The 22609-nt window shown below is 43.6% G+C and overlaps 1 protein-coding gene across 1 annotated transcript in view; it reads left to right on the forward strand.

The window, feature by feature from the left end:
- Positions 1 to 18013, forward strand: part of LOXL2 (lysyl oxidase like 2) — an 81427-nt gene extending 63414 nt beyond the window's left edge. The window contains exons 9-14 of the mRNA XM_079955020.1: positions 5181 to 5343; positions 8660 to 8903; positions 14239 to 14354; positions 15332 to 15468; positions 16730 to 16841; positions 17841 to 18013. Coding sequence (XP_079811146.1) covers positions 5181 to 5343; positions 8660 to 8903; positions 14239 to 14354; positions 15332 to 15468; positions 16730 to 16841; positions 17841 to 17911 — 843 coding nt within the window. The 3' untranslated portion in view covers positions 17912 to 18013. The remainder of the gene's footprint in view (positions 1 to 5180; positions 5344 to 8659; positions 8904 to 14238; positions 14355 to 15331; positions 15469 to 16729; positions 16842 to 17840) is intronic.
- The last annotated feature ends 4596 nt before the right edge of the window (positions 18014 to 22609 follow it).

Consider the following 22609-nt stretch of genomic DNA (forward strand, 5'->3'; position numbering starts at 1 on the left):
ATTTTAACAGCAAGTTATACATTCTTGATAATACCTTAGTCTTTGGTTCTAACAATTCTGTTTCCAACTTCGATTTCTCCACCTGGAACCCTACCTTTTTATCATTTTTAAAGACTTCTTTAATCTGAGCGTAATGTAACCAGTCTCGCACTTTATCCTTCATTTTCTCCAAACTCTGCAATTTCCAATTGTCTCCATCTTTTTCTAATATTTAGTTATAAAAGTGCATCTTGGCTACAGAGTGAGCTTTCTGTTGTCCTTCCAAACACACAGATGTTGCAAAGGAGGCCTCATTTATATAACAGGCAACAATATTATTGTGGCAGCACTTCTGACTCAAAACAGATCAAGCCGATAAATTAATAGATGATTTGTAGTGTTCAGGGTGGAGTTGGGAATTCAAACCTTGGCTGCCCAATTGCTATAGCAAGTCCAGAATCGTTGCATTCGCAATGAATTGCATCATCAGACCACCAGATGAGGAGGAGGAGAGGCTAGGATGGTTGGAGTAACTTTCAAGAACAGTCTGTTGCATTTCCCAACCTTCCAGCTCATTGGATAGACCAGGTGTTGTAGGACCAAGCCAGTCCCCAGCAAAGGATGCTTGCTATTTATTTATTACAATTGCCTTTCAGGGTATAGGGTTATAGCCAGTGTTACTTATACTCAGAGAAGACCCATTGAAATTAATGGGCATTGGTTACTTAGTCCTATTAATTGTAATGTGTCTACTCTGTGTAGAACATAGTTTGAGATAACCCTTGGATCTTACCAAAGTGGCTTACAAATCGCAGTCATATATTTTAAAAACACAATAAACAATATTAACAAGTCATCAGCATCCTTCCTATGTGGCAGTTGATGATAGATTACCCTTTGCAGGGGGAGGAAAGTCCAGCTGGAGCGGGTCTGCTTGAGGAATCCATTCTTTGAGAATTCCAGAACTAATTTAATGGGCTAATCTGCAGCACTTAGAGTGACATGCAATTGGAATGCAGTTATTCTTCAGAATGTTGTGATACAGTACTTCACTTAACAAAAATGTAACAAAATGCATATGAAAAATAAATATATTTAGGAATGCATATTTTGTAAGGAAATAGTAGGCAACAGTCAACTATCATTTCCCACTGACACAAGGGTTTCATTTTACACAATGGAACTTCTCACCTCCTGCCCCTGTGCACCCCCTAAATGTGTTCCCCCAACCCTCTGGAGCAGATTTGGGAAAGGTGTGTGGCATACATGGGTAGAAGCGAGGGGGAACGTTCCATTGCACAACAGAAAATCCCTGCACCAATGGGATGTATTTCTTGGCTCTTGTTCTTTAAATACGACTTCGTGTGCAGAATTATTATTATTTTAATCATGGATTACTGTGGAAACATAATACAGTAGACTTTGGAATGAACACATGCAAAACTGACATGGACCAGTAACAGACATCCATCCATCCCTACCAAGACCATTTTGCTTCTTCAGCTCTGAAGCAACCCTTTCACTCATACTGATACAGTTCCAGCATTAGCATGTTCACACTAGGTCTCTCATGCAGATGTACTGACATAATAATGGTGCTACATTGCTGGCTGGCCAGTCCTTGATTGGACTGCTTGCTGGTTCATAGCCAGATGAACTACACACCGCTACACATACTACACAGATGGGAGCTCATTGGGCCTTGCTTAGAGGAGACCTGCTGAAATCTATGGCCATGAGTAATTTTTAAGTCCATTAATTTCAATGGGACCTGCCTTGGATACAATTTATGATTAGAAAATAGTTGATGATATCTCTGTTCGAATGAGACACTCAGCAGAGTTTAGGGAAGGTTGCACATGCAGAGCTAAGGGGAGACTGCAAATGAAAGTTGGTAGTTTGGGAGAAAAGGCAGAGAAAGTTGAAAGTTAGCTGGAAAAGGCCTCTGCGGTCTGATATCAGGTAGCAGATCTGCTGCCTTGCAGGAGTGCCCCCTGTTTGCCTCTGCTTTTACTCTTACATTCAGTGAGTTTTTCTGGGGGACGCAGGAGTATGCATACCCCTAAACATCTTGTGAATCTAAGTTTAGCCTCATTGAGGGGCAGTATTTCAATATGAGTAGGAAAATGAGAATACCCCTAAACATTTTTTTTAGAAAAAAAGCACTGCTTAGATTTGTAAATCTGAATTGTGCATTGCTTTGTAACGATTTGTTGGGTCTCTGGACCGCACTAAAGATGATTTGTAAATAAGGTAAGGTTACGCCTGATTTGCTGCATCAAATGTTAACAGGAGCTTAGTATATTATCACTTTGTACATAGATTTGGCTGGCTGTCAGCTGCATACCCTTGCCTTCCCTCGCCTAAGCTGCTGTAATGCCACTGATCCCATTCTGACTGCCATGGAGGAAGCGCCAGTCATGGAATGGTGACTAGATGTGCAGTTACTGAGTGGGAAGTGAAAGATTGGGCTTGCTTGGCAGAAATAAAAATTCCTCAGAATGGCAGGAGTGTCTCTGTGAATGGTAAAACATAAAGGTTTGGTGAGGGGGCTGAGGGCCAGGGAACCAGAGGGTTTGGCAGAGTTGAATTTCACACAGTGATTTGAAATAACTAGCAGAAAAAGAGAGCAAGGAATATTCACGCCTCTATTAAGTGGGCATAGATATTTTCTAAAAGCTTTCCATACCATGGCTTTGTTCCCCCTTTTTTGCAGTAGTGTTCAGTCCTGTACTTTTGGGCAGGGCAGCTACTTGAGGAAAAAGCCATTCGCACATCAGCCCCTCTGCTGTGCTTGGGTCCTGGTTAGCTCAATGGGAGAAAAAGGCACGACAAGCCGCTTGATTTGCTGTTTACTGAGCTGTTGCCTCTTTTCCAGAACATGTGCCAGGTCTCCATTACTCAGTGAGTTCAAGGAGGTGGCATTTTAATTTGTTCATAATTCAGTTAATTCTTTGTGGGCAAACGTCAGCTGTCTGGAATCCAGCTGCTAAATAGATGCTTCCTGGATCCAAGTAGCAGATAGTAGCAAAAAAACCTTGAGAGCTTAATTAGGGGTTGCAAGAGACAATGAATGGTAGCAGATTCCCCCCCCCCCAATAATGTTTGGGTAAAGAATGTGTGATGACTGACACAGCATTTTGCTGTGTTGTTCCCCCTACTAAGCCAGGACAATGACAGCGTGCATTGAGTTTACAGTGGTACCTTGGGTTACATACACTTCAGGTTACATACATCTGAAGGCAGCCCTGTTTAGGGAAGCTTTTAATGTTTGATGTATTACAGCATTTTAATATTTTTTGGGAAGCCGCCCAGAGTGGTATGGGTGGGGTATAAATAATAAATTATTATTATTATTATTATTATTATTATTATTATTATTATTCAGGTTACAGACTCTGCTAACCCAGAAATAGTGCTTCAGGTTAAGAACTTTGCTTCAGGATGAGAACAGAAATCATGCTCCAGAGGCGGGGCGGCAGCAGGAGGCCCCATTAGCTAAAGTGGTGCTTCAGGTTAAGAACAGTTTCAGGTTACGTACAGACCCCTGGATCAAATTAAGTTCTTAACCTGAGGTACCACTGTACTTAGAAATTGTAAGAGGAAAGAGTACAGCTCTGTAACTTTCACAGCTGTGAGCTGCGGAGCCTTAATTTCAAAACTTTATGGGACTGCATATACACTATGACTTCCCCCAAAGAATCCTGGGAATTGTAGTTTGTTAACGGTGCTAGCAATTGTAGCTCTGTGAAGAGTAAGCTATAGTTCCTGGAATGCACTAGGGGAAGTCATGTGCTTTATCTCGGCCTCAGCTGAGACGTGGTGGTGATCATAGTGGACTCTTATAAGGGTGTTGTAGATGCAACAGGTGTAGCACTTTGCATTCAAGAAATGCAGTAAATAATAGCAGTAAGCAATAGGAACAAAGCAATAGCTACAAAACCCACAAATATATTCAGACTGCGGGTGAATCTACGCACAGGAGAAAAGTCACAAATTAAATTGTTAGAACAAAAGAATAAAAACACTATGTAAAATCACATAGAAAGGTTTTGTGCTCTACTGCGCCATCTGGTGCTGCATGTTTATAATGCATTCAAAATGCTGTGGGGTTTTTTTACTAATGTAGCTGAGTCCTGACACTGCCTGTGTGAAGTTATAAGGCAGATTAATGCAACAGGTGATTCACAGACTTTTTAGAAAAAACAAACTCAATTTAGATTAGTAGGGAGGGACTCATACACTGATTAGCAAGGGGTACTTACAAGAAAGTTTTTTAAATTTTCTTAATACAAAGGCCCATCTAGCCCATCATCCTGCTTACACAGTAGCTGACCAGATGCCTGTGAAAAGCCTGCCAGTGGAACCTGAGTGCAGCAGCACTCTGTCCACCTGCGATGCCCAGCATCTTCTGCCTCTGACAGTGACAGTAGCCATCATAGCTAGTAGCCATTGGTAGCTCATCCTCCGTGTGTTTGCTTGATCCTCTGCTGGCCATCACTGCCTCCTGTGGGAGAGAGTTCTTGAAGGGCTCCTTACGGACACCTGTGAGGGCGCTTCCACTCTGCCATTGATTGTGTATTCGGTGCTAATCGTGTCCGCAAGTTTTGTGCAGCATCAAAATGTCATCACTTTTTGCTTTCCCATTTAATTCAGATAAGTAAAACAGAAGTAAAACCCAACAGAAACAGTAAATGTGGATGAAGTGGGCCTGGGTGTGTGGGGTGCCATTTTGCTGAGAACAGCATCATGTGGAGGTGTTGTGGCACGAGGAGTGGGGCCAGGCAGCCCCAGTTTCATTTGCACTGATAAGGTTGGATATTGAAGCCACTCTTCCTATGGGGAGTAGGGACCAGTGCCTTATTTTCTCTCTCTTTTAGTTAGTAAAAGCACAGGTGTGATGCTGTACATTAGCATCAGCAGAACACACAGTTTAATGATTTTGTTGCTGCAAGCTCCAGGCCTTTCAGAATCCTTGATGGGGAGCCTCTTAATCTTCAAAAAGAAAAACGAGAAATTGTCTGAAGCCGTCAGCATTTTCAAGTGTTCCATGCAAAGTAGGCTGCTGGGTCTTGGGAGCCTCAGAAATGACAAATCTCATGTTTCCATGAACTTGCAATTATTATTATTTATTGTAAAGCATACATTGCTCTTTTTGTTCTAGCATTAAATTCTGCTTCCATTGCTATGTTTTCTGCTAGGAAACCTGGTACTGGTATGGAGAAACGAGCACCAGTGATGTTCTCATGAGTGGGACAAAATGTTCTGGGACAGAGATGGCCCTGTCACACTGCCGCCACGATACCCATGTATTCTGCCCCAGAGGAGGTGGGCGCTTTGCAGCTGGCGTTTCCTGCACAGAAAGTGAGTTGTGAAACTTCCTTTTCTAGGTACCAGAAAGACAAACCTCCCATTTATATTTTTTGCCCTGGATTTTTGTTTTGTTTTGTTGTTGTTTTTTATATATATAATATTTATTAAGGGTTTTTTAGTTACAACACACAAAACAAAACATACAGAAATATCACATTTTATAACATATTTTCTTGTCCTCTTTGGACTTCCTCACATCTCCCGCTCCTGCGTTCTGAATTTATAAAAATTAAACCAGCAATTTATCACCTTGTCCCCACCTTACAATCTAATTTTCCAATGTTATATCTTAAATTTTAGATATATTCATTTTACTCTTTAAAACATTTAAACTTAGCCTAATAGTTATCTAAAAATTTGATTTTTTCATGAATTTAACTTATCTTCATAATTCACTTCGTCTGTTTCGATGGTGCCAAATTGTTTATGATCAAGCATCCTGCTTAACATTCATACAGTTTACAATATTTTTGCAAATAAATCTTAAATTTTTTCCAGTCTTCTTCCACCGTCTCCTCTCCCAGGTCTCGGATTCTGCCCGTCATCTCGGCCAGTTCCATATAGTCTATCAGTTGCATCTGCCATTCTTCCAGTGTGGGTAGATCTTGAGTTTTCCAATGCTTGGCAACGAGTATCCTTGCTGCTGTTGTTGCATACATAAAAAATGTTCGATCCTTCTTTAGCACCCCTTGGCCAACAATACCCAAAAGGAAGGCCTCTGGTTTCTTAAGGAAGGTATACTTAAATACCTTTTTCAGCTCATTATATATCATTTCCCAGAAAGCCTTCACTTTGGGGCAAGTCCACCAAAGGTGAAAGAACGTTCCTTCATTTTCCTTACATTTCCAACACTTATTATCAGACAAGTGGTATATTTTTGCAAGTTTGACTGGGGTCATGTACCATCTATATATCATTTTCATTACATTTTCTTTCAAAGCATTACATGCAGTAAAATTCAACCCAGTGGTCCATAACTTTTCCCAGTCCTCAAACATAATATTATACCCAATGTCCTGTGCCCACTTTATCATAGCCGATTTAACCGTTTCATCTTGTGTGTTCCATTTTAACAGCAAGTTATACATTCTTGAAAGTATCTTAGTCTTAGGCTCTAACAGTTCCGTTTCTAACTTCGATTTTTCCACCTGGAATCCTAACTTTTTATCAAGTTTAAAAACTTCTTTGATCTGAGCATAGTGTAACCAATCTCGCACTTTGTCTTTCATTTTCTCCTGACTCTGCAATTTCCAGTTATCTCCATCTTTTTCTAATATTTCCCAATACTTCGGCCATTTGGCCTCCATATTGAGTCTTTTCCGGGCCTTAGCTTCCAATGGTGAAAGCCACCTTGGGGTTTTATTTTCCAATAAGTCTTTGTATTTTGTCCAGACGTTGAACACTGCTTTTCTGACAATATGGTTCTTAAAATTCTTATTAATCTTAACCTTGTCATACCATAAATATGCATGCCAACCAAACGCATTGTCAAAACCCTCCAAATCTAATACATCAGTGTCCTCGAGAAGCAGCCAATCTTTCAACCAGCAGAAAGCTGCTGATTCATAATACAGCCTTAAGTCTGGCAGGGCAAAGCCCCCTCTTTCTTTCGCATCAGTTAATATCTTAAGCTTAATTCTGGGCTTTTTGCCCTGCCAGACAAATTTGGAAATATCTCTCTGCCACTTCCGGAAACACTCTGTTTTGCCCACAATCTGTAATGTTTGAAACAAAAAAAGCATTTTAGGCAGTACATTCATCTTTACAGCAGCAATTCGACCTAACAAGGACAGTTTCAATCTTGTCCAACTTTCTAAATCTCTCTTAATTTCTGCCCAGCATTTCTCATAGTTATCTTTAAATAGACTCAGATTTTTTGCTGTTATATTTACCCCTAGGTATTTTACTTTTTTAACCACGTTTAGCTCTGTCTCTTTCTGAAACCGTTCTGACTCTGTAACTGTCAAATTTTTCCCCAATACCTTAGTTTTCTGCTTGTTTAACTTAAATCCCGCTACCCGACCAAACTCTTGAATCAGTTGTAATACTTTTTTCGTACTAGATTCTGGCTCCTGTAGGGTCAAAACTAGGTCATCTGCAAACGCTTTAAGTTTATATTGCTTCACCCCGACCTGAATACCTTCCACCAGCCGGTCCCCTCTGATCATGTTCAAGAGCACCTCCAGGACCGAAATAAATAACAATGGGGAAATAGGACAGCCTTGTCGTGTTCCTTTTTCAATTTTGAACTCTTCTGAAATCACATTGTTGACTATCAGTTTAGCCTTTTGTTCTGAGTAGATTGCATCAATCCCATTTCCAAAACCCCGTCCCACTCCCATCCCTTCCAGATTTCCCTTCATAAATTTCCAAGAAATATTGTCAAAGGCTTCTCCTCAGATCGTATAAATCTTTCGCCTTTGTTTTGTTGTTTTGTGACAGCTGCCATTATAAATGAGATTTGCCTTGTATTGGTGAATTTTTAAAACTCTGTTTTAAAGCTCTGTTTCTGAGTCACTCAGGGCTCTCTCTGCTTCAAATTATTATTATTTTGAGTTCCAAGCATCTCTGCATAAAGGGAAGGTGTCTCTTCCCCCATTCACTACTATAAGGGATCTAAAAATCCACAACTTTTTCCTCTTGGCCAAAATGGATGGAATTTCTAGGCACAGGAGCTCCTCCAGAGTAAATTGTGTCTGCCAAACTGAAGACAAATAGGTCCAGCAAAGGGGGGGGGGGCATAAAAGGGATTCACTTTCCTCTATAATCCCTGGTGGTTTTGTCTCTTTCTTACTGTGATATAATTAAATGGTGTTTGAGTAGTATGTAGTTTTGCTTGTCTTTCTGGTGATTGGTTGTGTTCTCTAATAGGTCTTCCACTTTAAAGCTTACAAGGTAGTCCCATAGAGGCCTCCCCTTAGGGCTTTGCAGATCTCAAGTAGACCATACAATTGTAAGCTGCCCAAGAACTCTGTGTATGGAGTTATAAAGAGATCTTGGGGGTTTTGTTGTTGTTAGAGAAACATGGGATTTTTTAAATGAAGCTTTTAACTTTTTTTAAAAAAAGAAATGATCTGATGTTGTGCTTTAACAAAAAAGAATCCAGAACTCTTCAATGCTCTGCACGCAACATTTTTGACCACCTCACTAAGCCCATGGATGTAAGAAGCATAGTGATATATAGGAAAACATAGCTGTGCGGTACGGAGAAACACAGCTAATGCAACATGGAGGGTGCTGGCATCATATTTGGCCTGAAGAGTCTGTGTGTCAGGGCTAAGACTCCCCTTTCCTTTCTGGCCTCCAGCTGCAGCTGACCTCGTCCTCAATGCCAAGGAAGTGGAATACACATCATACCTGGAAGACCGTCCCATGTTCATGCTGCAGTGTGCGCTGGAAGAGAACTGTCTGGCCTCCTCAGCTGTCAACACCTCCATTTCCACTGGCTATAGGAGGCTCCTGCGTTTCTCATCCCAGATCCACAACAACGGACAGGCTGACTTCCGCCCCAAAAGTGGACGCCATTCCTGGATTTGGCACGACTGTCACAGGCAAGACTTTGCTGTTCACCAGCACCGTTGCAGATTTACCCAGTAGAAAAAAACTTGGGGTGGTCAGAGTTCTGGCCTCAGCAAATTTGATAAAAGGCAGATTAAGATCCATGTGAAATGTAGGGCAGCCCTGTGGATAAAACGCTGGTTGTGAACTCAGTGTTCAGGTTCAATGTCCACATCTGCCAGCAGCAAGTGAGCTAGGTTCAGTATCTCTTCTGTATATGTTTTTAGGCCCCACTAGGCCTAATTAGGTAATTGAGGCATCCTCTACATCCCCTGAAATGACATAGGCCAGGAGTGGCATGGAGGAAGCAGTCACTCTGGTCACAGGGATTTCCCAAGGCTGCTCTAGGGAAGTGTCTTCCAGTGAACTACCACCCACGGAGCAGCACCATCACTGCAAAATCTGTTTTGGGGCCATTTTGATGTTCCCACAATGCCCTGGCATAGCATTGTTCTAGTGCATCTTAGGAACGTCAAAATGGTGGCTTCCAAAACAAAACGCTCACTGGTGGTGCTTGCTTGATAAACCTGAACCTGTGGACATGGGCAAGTGGGAGGGCCCATTGCAGGACAGGTGTTGGCAAAATGGGCCTTGTTGGGAACCCTGGTGTGTGCCTGAGGTGTCATGTGCCACTGCTGGCACTGGATAGAACAGACACCACCCAGCTGATCCTTACAAGAACTCTGTGAGGTAGGTTAGGCTGAGAGACAACAGCTGGCCCAAGGCTAGAGTTAGGTTAGCACAATGTGCTGTGTGGTTTAGTGGGTATTTGAACCTAGTGCTCTGGGATCCAGTTCTGTGATCCTTGTCCCCACTGGCTCATTATCCCCACTCTAAATATGCCTAAAAAGCAAACCAGGGAGAAAAAGCAAGTCTTCTTCACAGATATTCATTCATTTGTTTCAAAGCGTGATGTACAGTCTAAAAAAATAATAATATATGTTTTGAATCCCAGTCTTTCATCCAATAAGTTCAAAGCAGGCTCAGCACTTGCATGAGTGTAGACGGAGCTAATACTCTCCTCTTGCTGCAATGGGAAGCTGTGCCTTCGGCAGGGAGGCTTCCACAGGAAAAGTTCATTGTGGACTCACTGCTGCTCAGGCATGTAGGTTGGCTGCACCTTCCACACAACATCATCCTTCTCAAAAAGCCACCTCATATTTTTTGCCCATTTAATCCAAAATCAACACTTTTGTTTGTTTTTATGTGCAGGATTTTCTGCAGAAACAGTAAATCTGAATAAAGTGGGAAAGTAATGCAGGGCAGCATTTTGATGCAAGTGGCTTTCTCTGGATACTGTGGGAAACTTGTATGTGTGAGCAGCCTTGACTGAGCTTCAAACCCCACACGGAAGCAGCCCCTATCTCTGGAGCACCAAATCAGCCACTGCACTTGTGCCTTAAAACGATACAATAACCCTTTAGCAATCTGTTGAGGTGACTCTCACAAAGTTAATATTCCCAGTTTATACTCCCTTACCTAGTATATTACACTACTCCATATTCATCAGCAAAGATATGTAGGGTTGTAGCCAGTGCTAGTCCTACTCAGAGTAGATCCATTGAAGTTAATAGACACTTAGTTAATAGAAGTTAATAGAACTTAGGTTCATAGATTTTAGTTGGATACAACTGGTAATGTTGTATCTAATGTAGCACTAAATTGGGGTCCCATAAACACAAAGATTACTGTTAATACAATTGGACTCCCCCCTTTTCCCTGTCCAACCCCTAAGTAGGGATTCCTCCATCCCTCTGAAGCCGTTCTGGGGAGTGCTGGGCATGCGTGAAAGGGGGGAGGGAGTCCTGTTGTGCTGGCAGTAATCTTTGGGCTGACGGGGTGAGTTTCTTGAATTATGCAGGCATTCATCATTTCAGGAGGGGCCCCATTTCCCATCTAGCACAGGTCTGAATAACTTGTGATTCACCAGACCAAATTCAGCAAGCATTATGGGGCCCACCACCTCCTTGAGAGACCTCATCCTCCCCATTTTTGCAGCACTCAGTCAGCTGCAAACACACAACAATTATCGGCCTCTGATGGCTGTTGGGCCATGTCTACCTGGGTGGGTCAAGAGTTCTACAGGCCTCTTTCTGCTTAATCCCAGAGCCCACCAGAAAAAGAAAAAGAAAAAGAAAGAGGAGTCCCACCTCAGCACGCTGACTCTCTGGCATTTCCAAACAAGCTCGAGTTAAGTGAGGCAGCTGTAGCCCATCCATGTGTTTAAGCCAGTCTCTGTTTGCACTAAGGAATACAGACTCAATTCCTCTTCAGTATTTCCAGTCTGTAAACACCATAATATAAACAACTATCTGAATGAGCAGACATATTTTAGCAACGGAGTCAGACCTGAGGTTTAAAGCTTTTTATTTCTTTTTCTTTTTTGCACTGGAAATACTTTGAGCATCCAACCTCAGTGTAAATAGTTTGGACATCTCAAATTTTTCTTCCTCTCCCTGACACCATCTCAGCCTGTTCCTGAGCATTTTTGTCCAGGATACAAAACCAGGGAGGCAGGGAGGGCTACTTAACAGGCAGGTAAAAGGAAACCCAAGAACATCTGGCAGTGATTCCAGGGCAATTAAAATCTCCCTTTATGCCCCCCTCCCCTTATGTCAACATATTTAAATAGAATAAACACGATGGGTGTACTAGGTGCTGCTACCTGATACTGAATATCAGCTGTTTAATATTAAGCCATGGTTTATTTTTACAAGTGAAATAGAGCAAGCGAGCTCCACTTTTCAATTGCTTGGCTTCCCTTCCCTTAAACTGTGATGTGTCCATTAGTGGAGCTTGGTTTCCAAATGGGGGAAATCTCAATGTTCATCTAGACTCAAGCAATGCCTGAGTGTAGGGCTTAACTTGCGGATATTGGTGCTAGGTGCTTTGAAGGCAAAAAACAGGGAACAGTGGCTCTTTGAGAGACGCTATGGCTCTCCCTTAGCATCCTCTCCACAGGTTTCTAACTAGCTAACTCCGTAGGTGCTAATAGTCTCAAGCCCAAGTCCATGATAGCCGCCAAGTAATTGGTCAAGGGTTTCACGTTTGTGCTTTTTGGAGAGGGCTCACAGCTCCAGTTTTGTCTGGTGCTCATTGGCACTCCTGGGGTGGGAGGCAGAGGCAGTGATGGAGACAGAGGCAACTTGCTCCTGCTGCTCAGTTCTACAGGGGCAGCCGTGAGACTAAAGAGAAGGAAGCTGAGAGGCAGAGCCGCACCCTGAACTGGTTGTCAGTAAGAAGGCAGGCAGGTGAGGGTTGGCTGGTGGGCCAGTGCCCCTTTCCCCCTCTTCACTCAAAGACCACATGGTTCGTATGCAGATGTTAGATGATGTTGCGTCAAGCTAGTGTTGTTTCACACTGCCCAGTGCATTTTTCCTGTCACTTTCCTTTTTGCAGAAAGTTGGGGGGGGGGGAGGTTTGTTGCATAAGAGTGCCAAATCAACTTTAATCATGTAATTTTAATTTGTCAGTGTGTTATTGAAACCCAGCCCAAAATAGAAATATTCTGAAAGCACCCAGCAAAAATATAACTGATATGCTGAGTGCTTCTAGTGAGGTTCTGTGGACCTCTAACAATACAATCTGCCCCATAGCAGAGTGCAGAGTATTTTTTGGCATTTTGTTATTTGGAATAACTGCAGCTTACTCTTGTGAAGAAACTTAACACGCTTGTCAACTGTTTTACTACCACATGGGTTGAGCAGCCCAGTTTTGAGCTTGAGCAGAGCAGAGTTCGACCTCTTTGCTTCAGGTGCTTTGGCTTACGATACACTCAGCTAGAATATTCCCAATCCTTGAGGACAAAATGAGTGGAAATTTCCCCTATGAGGAAAGCTTTCAGCAGTTGGGGCATTTTGGTTTAGAAACAAGGCGAGTCTCAACTTATGCTTGGCATGGAGAAAGTGAGTTGAGGAGTTTTCCTCCCTCTCCCATAATACTAGGACTCAGGGACATCAGATGAAACTGAATGTTGGAAGATTCAGGATGGACTAAAGAAACTACTTCTTTATACAGGGCAGAATTAAATGATGAGATTTGTAGCCCCAGCAGGTAGCGATGACCACCCATTGGATTAGACAAATTCATGGTGGTTACTAGCCATCACGGCTATGTTTTTGTCTCCATGGTCAGAGACTGTATCCGTCTGATCCGTTGCTGGAAACGGCAGCAGGAGAGCTTGCTCTCATGCTTGCTTCCTGCTTTTGGGCTTCCTAGAGGCAGCTGCTTGGCCCCTGTGAGGACAGGCGGACCTCTGCCCTGATCCAGCAGGCTCTTCTTGTGTTCCTAAAGCATGTGCTTAGCTTGATAGGATACAGTAATCTTTATTGTCATTGTCCCATACAGAACAACAAAATTGAAAAAAATCTACATCAGACATTAAAAAACCCACAAGCCTGCTATCCCAGCTATCCCAGCCTGGTTAGCCCCTAAAAACTCTGATACCCCATAACTGAATACAATATACTCACATAAAGACTACCTTACACTGTGTTTAAAACCAAAATCGCATTTGGATAGAAACTGTTTCTCAGGCGGCTAGTCTTAGTCTTTATAACCCTGTACCTTCTTCCAGAAGGCAGAAGCTGAAAGAGATCATTTTCGGGGTGCACACTATCCTGCACTATCTCTGCAGCTTTCTTAGGGCACCTGGAAGCATAGATTTGATCCAAGGTGGGAAGAGTGCACCCAGTTATTCTCTCCGCAGTCTTTACAACCCTGGACAGCGTTGTTTTCCCCCTGACTGTGCAGCTCCCAAACCACACACACAGACCATAAGTTAATACACTCTTGTGCAATGAGCTATGGCACATGGACTCAAATGTGCTGTTGTCTGGGTCAGAGTAACATGAATTCCCAGATTAAATGGCTGCATATGGTGTTAATTTCCTGCTTCTATACTAATGTTATAAGGCTAAATTTTTGTTACAAAATTCCCACATTTAGGGTACATTCTGATCTGGCCAGTGAGCATTGTCTGAAAAATGCCTGCTAATAACTTGGTTAAGGAAAGGATCACATGTCCTCTAGGGAATTAGAGCTATGCTTCTGGTTCCACATCACCAATCCTACTGGAAAACAGCATTTCCTACTCCCAGTGAATAAAGGTGTTGACTTGCTTTGGCTGTAGCATTGCATATGCTATATGACGTTTTGATATGTGTTAGTCTACAGCCCACGAGGCAGGGAGATCAAGGGGTGAAGCTGCTCCCCAAAATAAGAGGAACTACACCCCAGGCGGCGCTGTCAATAAATCTGGGCAGCATTGCTGTAGAAGTATGGAACCTGTCCTTAATCAAACTGTTTGCTTTCATCTCACTCATGCAGGCATTACCACAGCATGGAAGTGTTCACACATTATGATCTGCTGGACCTCAATGGGACAAAGGTAGCGGAAGGTCACAAGGCCAGCTTCTGCTTGGAAGACAGTGAATGCCTAGACGGTACATACATTCCTAATATACTTATGAAATACACTCCAATGCAAAATAACCCATTCTGCTCTCATTTCTACCGGGGGTCTGCTAAAGATGGGTGGAGAAATGTGTGCAATTCACGTTTAAGAATTCGTGATTCTCAAAACAGAATACGTACAAAATGAAATGTAACAATCCTTCAAAATTTGCACTTCTTCAAATGATACAGTGCAGGTCTACAGGAGCAACAAAAAGTTTATTATTTATTTCATAAAATTTGCTTGATGGGGGGGGGGGAGAGAACCACCTCAAAGCTGTTTACAAGTCATACAAAACTGTGTATATTGATAAAAGGTTTGGCCCCCAAAGCAAACATTCCTGAACATAACGTGTGAAAATGCATATAGTTAGGGTGAAATTGCTTGTGGAAAATTGTATATCATGAGAACACATATGCAAAGGTGTGAGGATTTTTTGTGTCAGCTTGTGAACTGATGTGAATTCTTGGCTGTCTTAACTTGGCTGTGTTGCGGTCCTCGGTCTGTTGCAAATTGATTGTAGTATTCATTCACAATTGGGACAAGTGTGGTGAGGCAGGGACTCAGTGGAAAGGGAAGTTCTGCTCCAGAGGCCCCTAAAGCTCTGCTTTAAGCATGGTTGGTGCCCCAGTCATCTCTATGCTGCTCAAGGACAGATGCGTGAGATGCGCACATGGATTGTACATCCGCACTTGGAACCACTTGCTTGACACTTTCATCAGAGCACTAGAGCTGGAGGGGAGGCATAACAGCCCCTGGCAAGACTGGGGAAAGGAGAGAAAATAGCCGTTGCCAACTAACCTGGGAGGTGGGGCTGTAAATTAAGCATCCGGGGCATCACAACAAGGTTGGGCTTTCAAGTTCTACAGCCCAAACACTTACCTGAAGCCAGGACTTCCTAAAGGGCCTCTTGGCACCATGCTGCTGCTGACGTTTTTTCCACATGTGCTTCCTTTCCCCCTTTAGGTTTCCAGAAGCAATATGAATGTGCCAATTTTGGGGAGCAAGGGATCACGGTTGGATGCTGGGATGTGTACCGGCATGACATTGACTGCCAGTGGATTGACATTACAGATCTTGTGCCAGGAGAATACTTCTTCCGGGTAGGCTGGGATTCTTCAGATTCTGGAGTGCTATCCGAGTAGCTAAGAGCCAGTTCATGCCATCACCAAAACCAAGTGGCAGTAAACCTTTTAGGTGGATAGTAGCATTCAGGTTGCAGGTGGTGGCGAGGAGTAAAGGTAAAGGGACCATTAGGTCCAGTCGTGACCAGTTCTAGGGTTGTGGTGCTCATCTCGCTTTATTGGCCGAGGGAACCGGCGTACAGCTTCCGGGCGAGGAGTACTGCATGTTTAAATGCCATATAAAAGGGGCCAGTTAAGAACGGTGTTTCAGCTTTAGGACAGGGTGGCTGACTTAGGACCAGCAGATGTTGTTGGACTACAGTGCTTGCCATTCTTGGCTACTAGCCAGGCTGGTTGGGGCCAAGGAGCTGGAGTCCAGCAGCAGCTTGAGGGCCACACCAGTTCCCTGTCCCTGATTTAGGAATCCTATAGATATTTTGCAACTTGTGAACTGACCATTAGGCAACCTACAAAACCATAATATGCATTTCCCAAGATACTTTTTCAGAGTTAATTGCAAATAGAAAGCAAAGGACAACTTGAAAAGGTTTTTAAAATCCTGCCTGTGGTCACATTAAATATCAAGATCTATTCATAAATACTTGATATGTTTGGTGTAAGTATTAGCCTCGCATTGCAGCATGGAACACATTTTATGCTATTCATTTTGTTTTAAGCTTTTATTATTATTTTATTGTTTTTGTACTCCTCTTGCCTTCATGACTGTTCTTATGATTTTTATTTTTATAAGTAACAAGGTCTTTGAGAAATGATAATGAAACCACAATAAAATAATCCAGTTTTTTAAAAACTCTGTGGGGTATAAATAAATAATATTTACCTGGGTTTAACCTGCCCAATTGGTGAGCAATTGTGTCTGAAATTGTGTAGAATGAGTAGCAAATAATTTCAGGGAAATAGATTGTTTTTATTCATTTATGCTGTTAATATGTGATGTTAGGTTCTCAAAAAAGATGAAAAAGTTCAGACACAAAGAAACAGGATGTGAGAGAGTGCAGAGAACTGTGGTCTCCAAAATTAGTCATACTTTGAGTAGACCTATTGAACTGCATATTCTACACCTCCGCAAACAGGATAGTTTGAATACATGCAGCCCCAGTTCCTGAATCAGAAACACAATTGAAGCACCTTGATTGCACAAAGAAATTCCCTCACTTCTGGATCAGGATCTATGTCTTAGATAAGATGGCCCTAAGATCCCTCTGTCTGTCCTTCCCAGATCATTGTCAACCCAAACAAAGAAGTGGCAGAGTCCGATTATTCCAATAACGTCATGAAGTGCAAGTGCAAGTACGAACTTCACCGGGTCTGGATGTACAACTGCCATATAGGTAAGTTCATTATAGAAGAAAAAAAGAAAAGTCTAGTGGCAGAGATGAGCTTTGCATCAAGGTGGTGATTCAGCAAAGGGGTGTGTAAAGCAAAGGGGATCTGTGGTCTTCCAGGTGTTGCTGCTCTGTCACCCCTGACCAGGCAGGCTGGCGGGAGCGGGAGTCTAAGCAACTGGAGGGACACAGGTTGACCACACTGGACTGTACACATCAGAGTGCAGAAGGATTCCTTCCTTTCTGTCCCCGCCCCCCCCCCCCCATTTCATTACTCATTTGTTAGAATGACATTTGTTTAGTTAATGGGCACTAGTTTATTCACCGCTGTAACTCCCATTCATTGTCCTCTTGTGATGGATGTCAATGTGAGACTTAGTCTGTAACACTGTCTGTTGCTTGGGAGTTTTGCACCCAGTTGGCGTGACATTTCTAGGCATCCTACCACTCTTTCAATACACTGGACCAACCAAATTTCAGATACAATCTACATTTCATAGGCAGTTTTAAAATACAGACAACTCCCCATTTAGATTCCCATTGCTTTCTATGGGGAGACACGACTGTTCTTCATATGCTTGTCGCTTCTGTATTTTCCATCCAGAACTGGCACAAAATATTTAGTTATTCTACTATCCAGACATGCACAGTGGGGTCTCCAGTTTACAAGGCACGGAGACTCAGCCCAACTCCTTCCTGTAACATTTCCCTGTAACATTTCTGTGACCTGTACAGGCTGCAAGTGAAATTAATTGGTTTTTGTTTGCAACTTATTTATCTGAATTCTCATTCTTTTGTTTTATTTAACTTATGTACTACACTTTGTTACCAAAAAATGCTAGAGTAATTTACACAATTAAACAAATGAAACGTGTTTTTTAAAAGAAATGCAACCCTAGTAAGGGGCAATTTAGACACATGGCTTTCTGCTTTCAGACATGGGTAGCAAAACTGCCTATGACACTGTCTTTTCCCATTTTTTCTCCCCCTCACCCCGACCTACAGCTGATGCCTTCAGTGAAGAAATAGAAGAACAGTTTGATTTCAATGGACTCCTCAACAACCAAGTGTCTTAATTGGCCTCTTTTTAAGGAGGGAAGAATACCTTTTCCCAAGATTTCCCTAACCACTGCACAGAAAACTAAAGTAATCAAGCAAACAACTATGAACTTTTAAAATTAGCTTTGTAAGTTATTTTCAAGTGTGTGCTCCATGCCTACTTTATGGTGTTCAGCAGAAGAAAACGGGTTGACACTTATTTCACATCCATTCCAGCTGAATGACGATTTTGCACTACCTGCAAGACCTCCTTACCCTTCGTGGGGACCCTAACTTATTCACAAGGAATTATTTGCAAGCTCTCATCACACCTTTGTTCATACAGAGGCAGCAGTGCCACCTGCCCACAACCTGCGTAAAGGATGCCTGGTTCTGCCAAAATATTTTCATTTTTAAGGGAATTTCTCGGCCTTCGTGCTCTGCCTTGATAAAGATTTGAAAAATCCGACTCTACACCACTGGCGCAGAACAGAAGAATCATGACACACGGAGGTCTTGAGACACTCTGTCGTATTAATTTCCTGTACTGTCACACTCCTTGGCACCTCCTCCTCTGAGACCACCTCTGACACTCAGTTTTGACAGAAGGTTTGAGATGCCACAGTGAGGAAAAATCTGCCAAGTCATTTCATATATCTTGGTTTTTGATGCCACTAGACTGTGAATTTTTTTTAAGACAGTAAGCTATTCCCTTGCCTACATTTTTCTTTTGACCTGTACCTTCCTGCCACCCCCCTTCTTCCCACCCCCACCATGAATATTGCAAATAAGAAACCCACTACCAAAGATAACTAATGGCTTTGTGCCCTCGAGGTCACACATCCCTTCTTATTAAGTCAGGCTATCCTGTGATGGCGCAGGGAGGGATAGCTTAAAACACACACATTAGTAAATGCATAATGGTGCTGAGCACATGTGCCTCTGTTTGTTTGAGGCCATGCACTTGCATTGCAACAGGTGCCGACAGATCTACACCCTACTTGAATCTCTTAAAGTGCTTTTTGTCCAGGAAAAGAAAGAGCTGGTGTGATTTGTGTTATTTCCAGTGACTAGAACCAGCTGCTGTCCTTTTATTGCATTTTGTTTTGTTTACTCTTCTGCTGCATGGTTAAAGAATGGGACTGCAAGACAGAATTAGTTCAACCTTGCCTCTCTGGAGCAGACCACAGTTCATCTAGTCTAGCCTTCTGCTTCCAGAAGCAGACAGCCAGGTGCTGCAGGATGTTCAGAAAGAAGCAGGACAACAAAGATAACAGTCCTCTATTTGTCCTAAGCACCTGGTAATCAGAGGTAAAAAGGTAAAAATCAGAGGTGTACTGTATCTGTCTCTAGAGGCTCTGCCATAGCTACTAGTCATTGGTAGACCACGCTCTATGCCCCACTTGTTTTGGTACAATGGGTGAAGGAATTAAAAGGATACCTAAAGCTCAGGCAGAGAACACAAGAGTGATTTGGGAGCTTTCCCTTCTTAGAACCTCTCCATCACCTCCCTTGTGTGATGTGTGAAAATAAAAAAAACTTCTATAACTGGAGAAATGAATTATAGACCCACACACGGTGCTATCAGAATTGTATTGTCCGCTAGTGGAGAGACTAAAAAGCAAGCTAGGTTCATCTTTCCCACAGCAAACCCATTCTCTCATCCTCCACTTCAGGCTGCAAAAAGAGAGTGAGAGTCACTAGACCTTTTTTGCATGGAAAATGAGGATTACGGAAAGACATTTTAGCTATGCAAAGTACTATATGAATAACTTGATGGTGATGCTTACTGCTTCTAGATGTTTTGCAGTAATGCACAAGAAGGATTTCATTGTCTGTTATTCTTTCCCCCATGTATAACCTACCTCACAGGGGTGTTGTGAGGCTAACGGCCAGTTCACATAGCCAGGCTAGGGCTGGCCACTTTGTTCCTTCGGCAGGTGATGAGTGTAATCATTTGACCAGGAACCAAAGCCAGCAGTATGTCAAGGCACCCAAAGTCCACACTGCAATGATGCAAAGCAAGCGATGTGGGGTGGTCAAGCAGGCCTGGCGCATGAGGGGCAGGAGGAGCCACGCAGCAGCTACCAAGTTGAGAAGGGGGGCTTGTTTCCCATGGGTAGGAGCTGGATGAGACATCCAGAGGCCTTATTTGTGAATGATTGACAGCAGCAGTTTAGCATTGCCTGAGGACCACAACACAGGCCACCTCCATCCCTCCACCGTTGCTGCCATTATGCTATAACCAAAATAGAAAAAATGTTGTCTGGAGCTGGGCTGTATGGAAATGCCAGGCAAGGTCTCTGACTACTACTGCAAGGGAGTGGGGGGGGCAGGAATCTGCATTATACTTCTTCCACCACAGTGGAGTTTGTCAGAAACTTTGCCTCTTTGGGAAGAGTGAGGCTTGTTCCAGACTACCTGAGCCTGGCAGCTGTGCTACGTTAGCCATGTGGAGGCTGCAGCAGCAGCTGCAGCATAGTACCTGCCACAGCAGCTCCTCCAATGTAGGACCACCTATGCAATACTGCGCAGGATGTGACCATTCTGAGTGGCAATCAATAGAAGGGATTAGAGGGACATCAAAAGTTGCCTTCCAGCAAGTCAGACCACTTATCCATCCAGCTGAGCACCCTCTACTCTGACTGACAGGGGCACTCCAGGGTCTCCAAGGGAGAGCCTTCCATCACCGGCTACTTAATTTTAAGATTGACAAGCCATCGCCTGCAGGTGCCAGGGATAGGATTTTCTGCATCAAGCCATGTGCTCTGCCACTGAGCTGCGGTCCTTTCCCAGCACAGAAGCCTGCAAGCAAGAGATGCCTCTCACCTGCCACACCTTCAGGCAGCTGCTCAGTTCAGTACGGTGACTGAAGGCTGGGCTATCAGCTTAAGTGCTAAAGTTCTCCTCCTTCCCTGGCTGATATGGCCAGCAGTCAAACTCTTTCCATGTGCCCTCAAGCTGCTTCTGGTGCCCATAGGCTCTGGGTAGAGCCCACATTGCTGAAGTGAAACAGATGGGTATGCAGAGGTCAGTCCATAATTGAGTTAAGCAGGCTTGCTCTTTGTTCACAGCAATTGAGCCAGTGCTTCCAAAATTTAGGTCCTGAGCCTGATTCCAATGCAAGGGTTTCCAGTGCTTCTCAAACTTAGGCCCCCCAGCTGTTGTTGGACTACAGCTCCCATCATCCCTGACCCCTGGTCCTGCTAGCTAGGGGTGATGGGAGTTGTAGTCCAACAACAGCTGGAGATCCAAGTTTGAGAAGCACTGGCTTAATCAGTAACAGGCCTGCTCAAGTGGAGCCGCAATGGGCTGACCTGGATTCCCAATGTTGCGCATCACTGCTGGTTACCAAGGCAAAGTGACATGGGAGCAGGGAGCCAGCCCATGACACTCCATGGTCCTGATGCTGCAGCCAAGCCAAGCTCGCCACTGGCTTTCCCCTTCTTCCGTTGGTAACTGGCAGCGACACGCAGCTTGGGGAAGTCAGGTGCTGGCAGTGGCCTTGCAACTAAAGGAGAGAGTGAGAGGAGACTGAATCTCTACCTGACCCACTGAAGAATTGCAGCCACCTCCCACAATCTGCTGCCAGGCAGGATTGATCTCCTCTACTTGTTTGTTCCAGGTTGGTTTTTTACAAACACAACTTATGGCAAATGGGCAGTTTTCTCTCTCTTATCACTAACGGAGAAGAAAGATCCAGAAGGGGCCCACTTCCCCAAAAAAGGAACCAGATAGAGAACAGGAAGTAGTTGTTACAAGATAGTGGGCAACAGAGGATTCAGAAAACCACCGTGCATGTTGATTTGTGTATTAACAGCTTTAATTTTAAAGAAGAAAACCCAGAAAAAAAATATTTGCAAACTTCAGTAAATAAGATATTGACTCCTGCAAACATGTCTCTCTCCTGTCTGCTTGTAAACTAAAACAGGCCCCCCCCCCTGGGCGGGGGCAGGGATGCGTGTCTCACTGGTTCTTCCTACATAACTGAATGGAAGTTTTCCTTCCAGTGAGTTTACAGCTAAGTGCTCACCTACAGGGGGGGCTCCATGTGGGGCAGAAGCAGACTAGAGCTGGGGCATCTCTGGCCCTCCTGATGCTGTTAAGACCCTGCTTCCCGTCCTGTCCAGCAAGCATTTGCACTGGAGTCAGGGATGATTGGAACTGCGAGAGTCCCCCACCCCTTGAGTGTACATTCTGCCTCCATCTCGTCCCTTCAATGCACAGCGGCTCCTCTGGGAGAATTTCTAGTGGACAAATGATAAGAGGGGAGAAGCACTTGGTCCTTCAGATGCTGCATTCCCCCCACAAGGAGATCCAAACCTGATTTTCAAACACACACACCTGGAACCTGAAATGGGTGAATAGAGGGGGCAGGGGGCGCACCTTCTGCACTCCCACCCCAGGAAATTGCGCTCTCCACTTCACGAGAGGTTTGGAAGAGACATGGAAAGGGAAACAAAAATTGTCCAGTTCCACCTTAATGGGCCCAAGGAACGTCCCGTGCAAACAAAACACTAGATCCCAGCCCCGGCCAACTTTTCAGAGCACAGGTTTTTAAATTAAAATAATATCAGCCAAGTCACATATACATAGAAGAAAACCTTTATAAGGTATTTCAGTTCTATTGCACTTGGCTAATTGGGACAGTTCTCTTATTGTGCTAGAGCGCCCTCTTGTGGTGCCTGTATGAAGGTCAGCCTCCTTCCCAGCAAGTGTCAAGGAAGTTCAGTACC

This window comes from Podarcis cretensis, assembly GCF_951804945.1.
Source record: "Podarcis cretensis genome assembly, chromosome: 15".
NCBI classification, from domain to species: domain Eukaryota; kingdom Metazoa; phylum Chordata; class Lepidosauria; order Squamata; family Lacertidae; genus Podarcis; species Podarcis cretensis.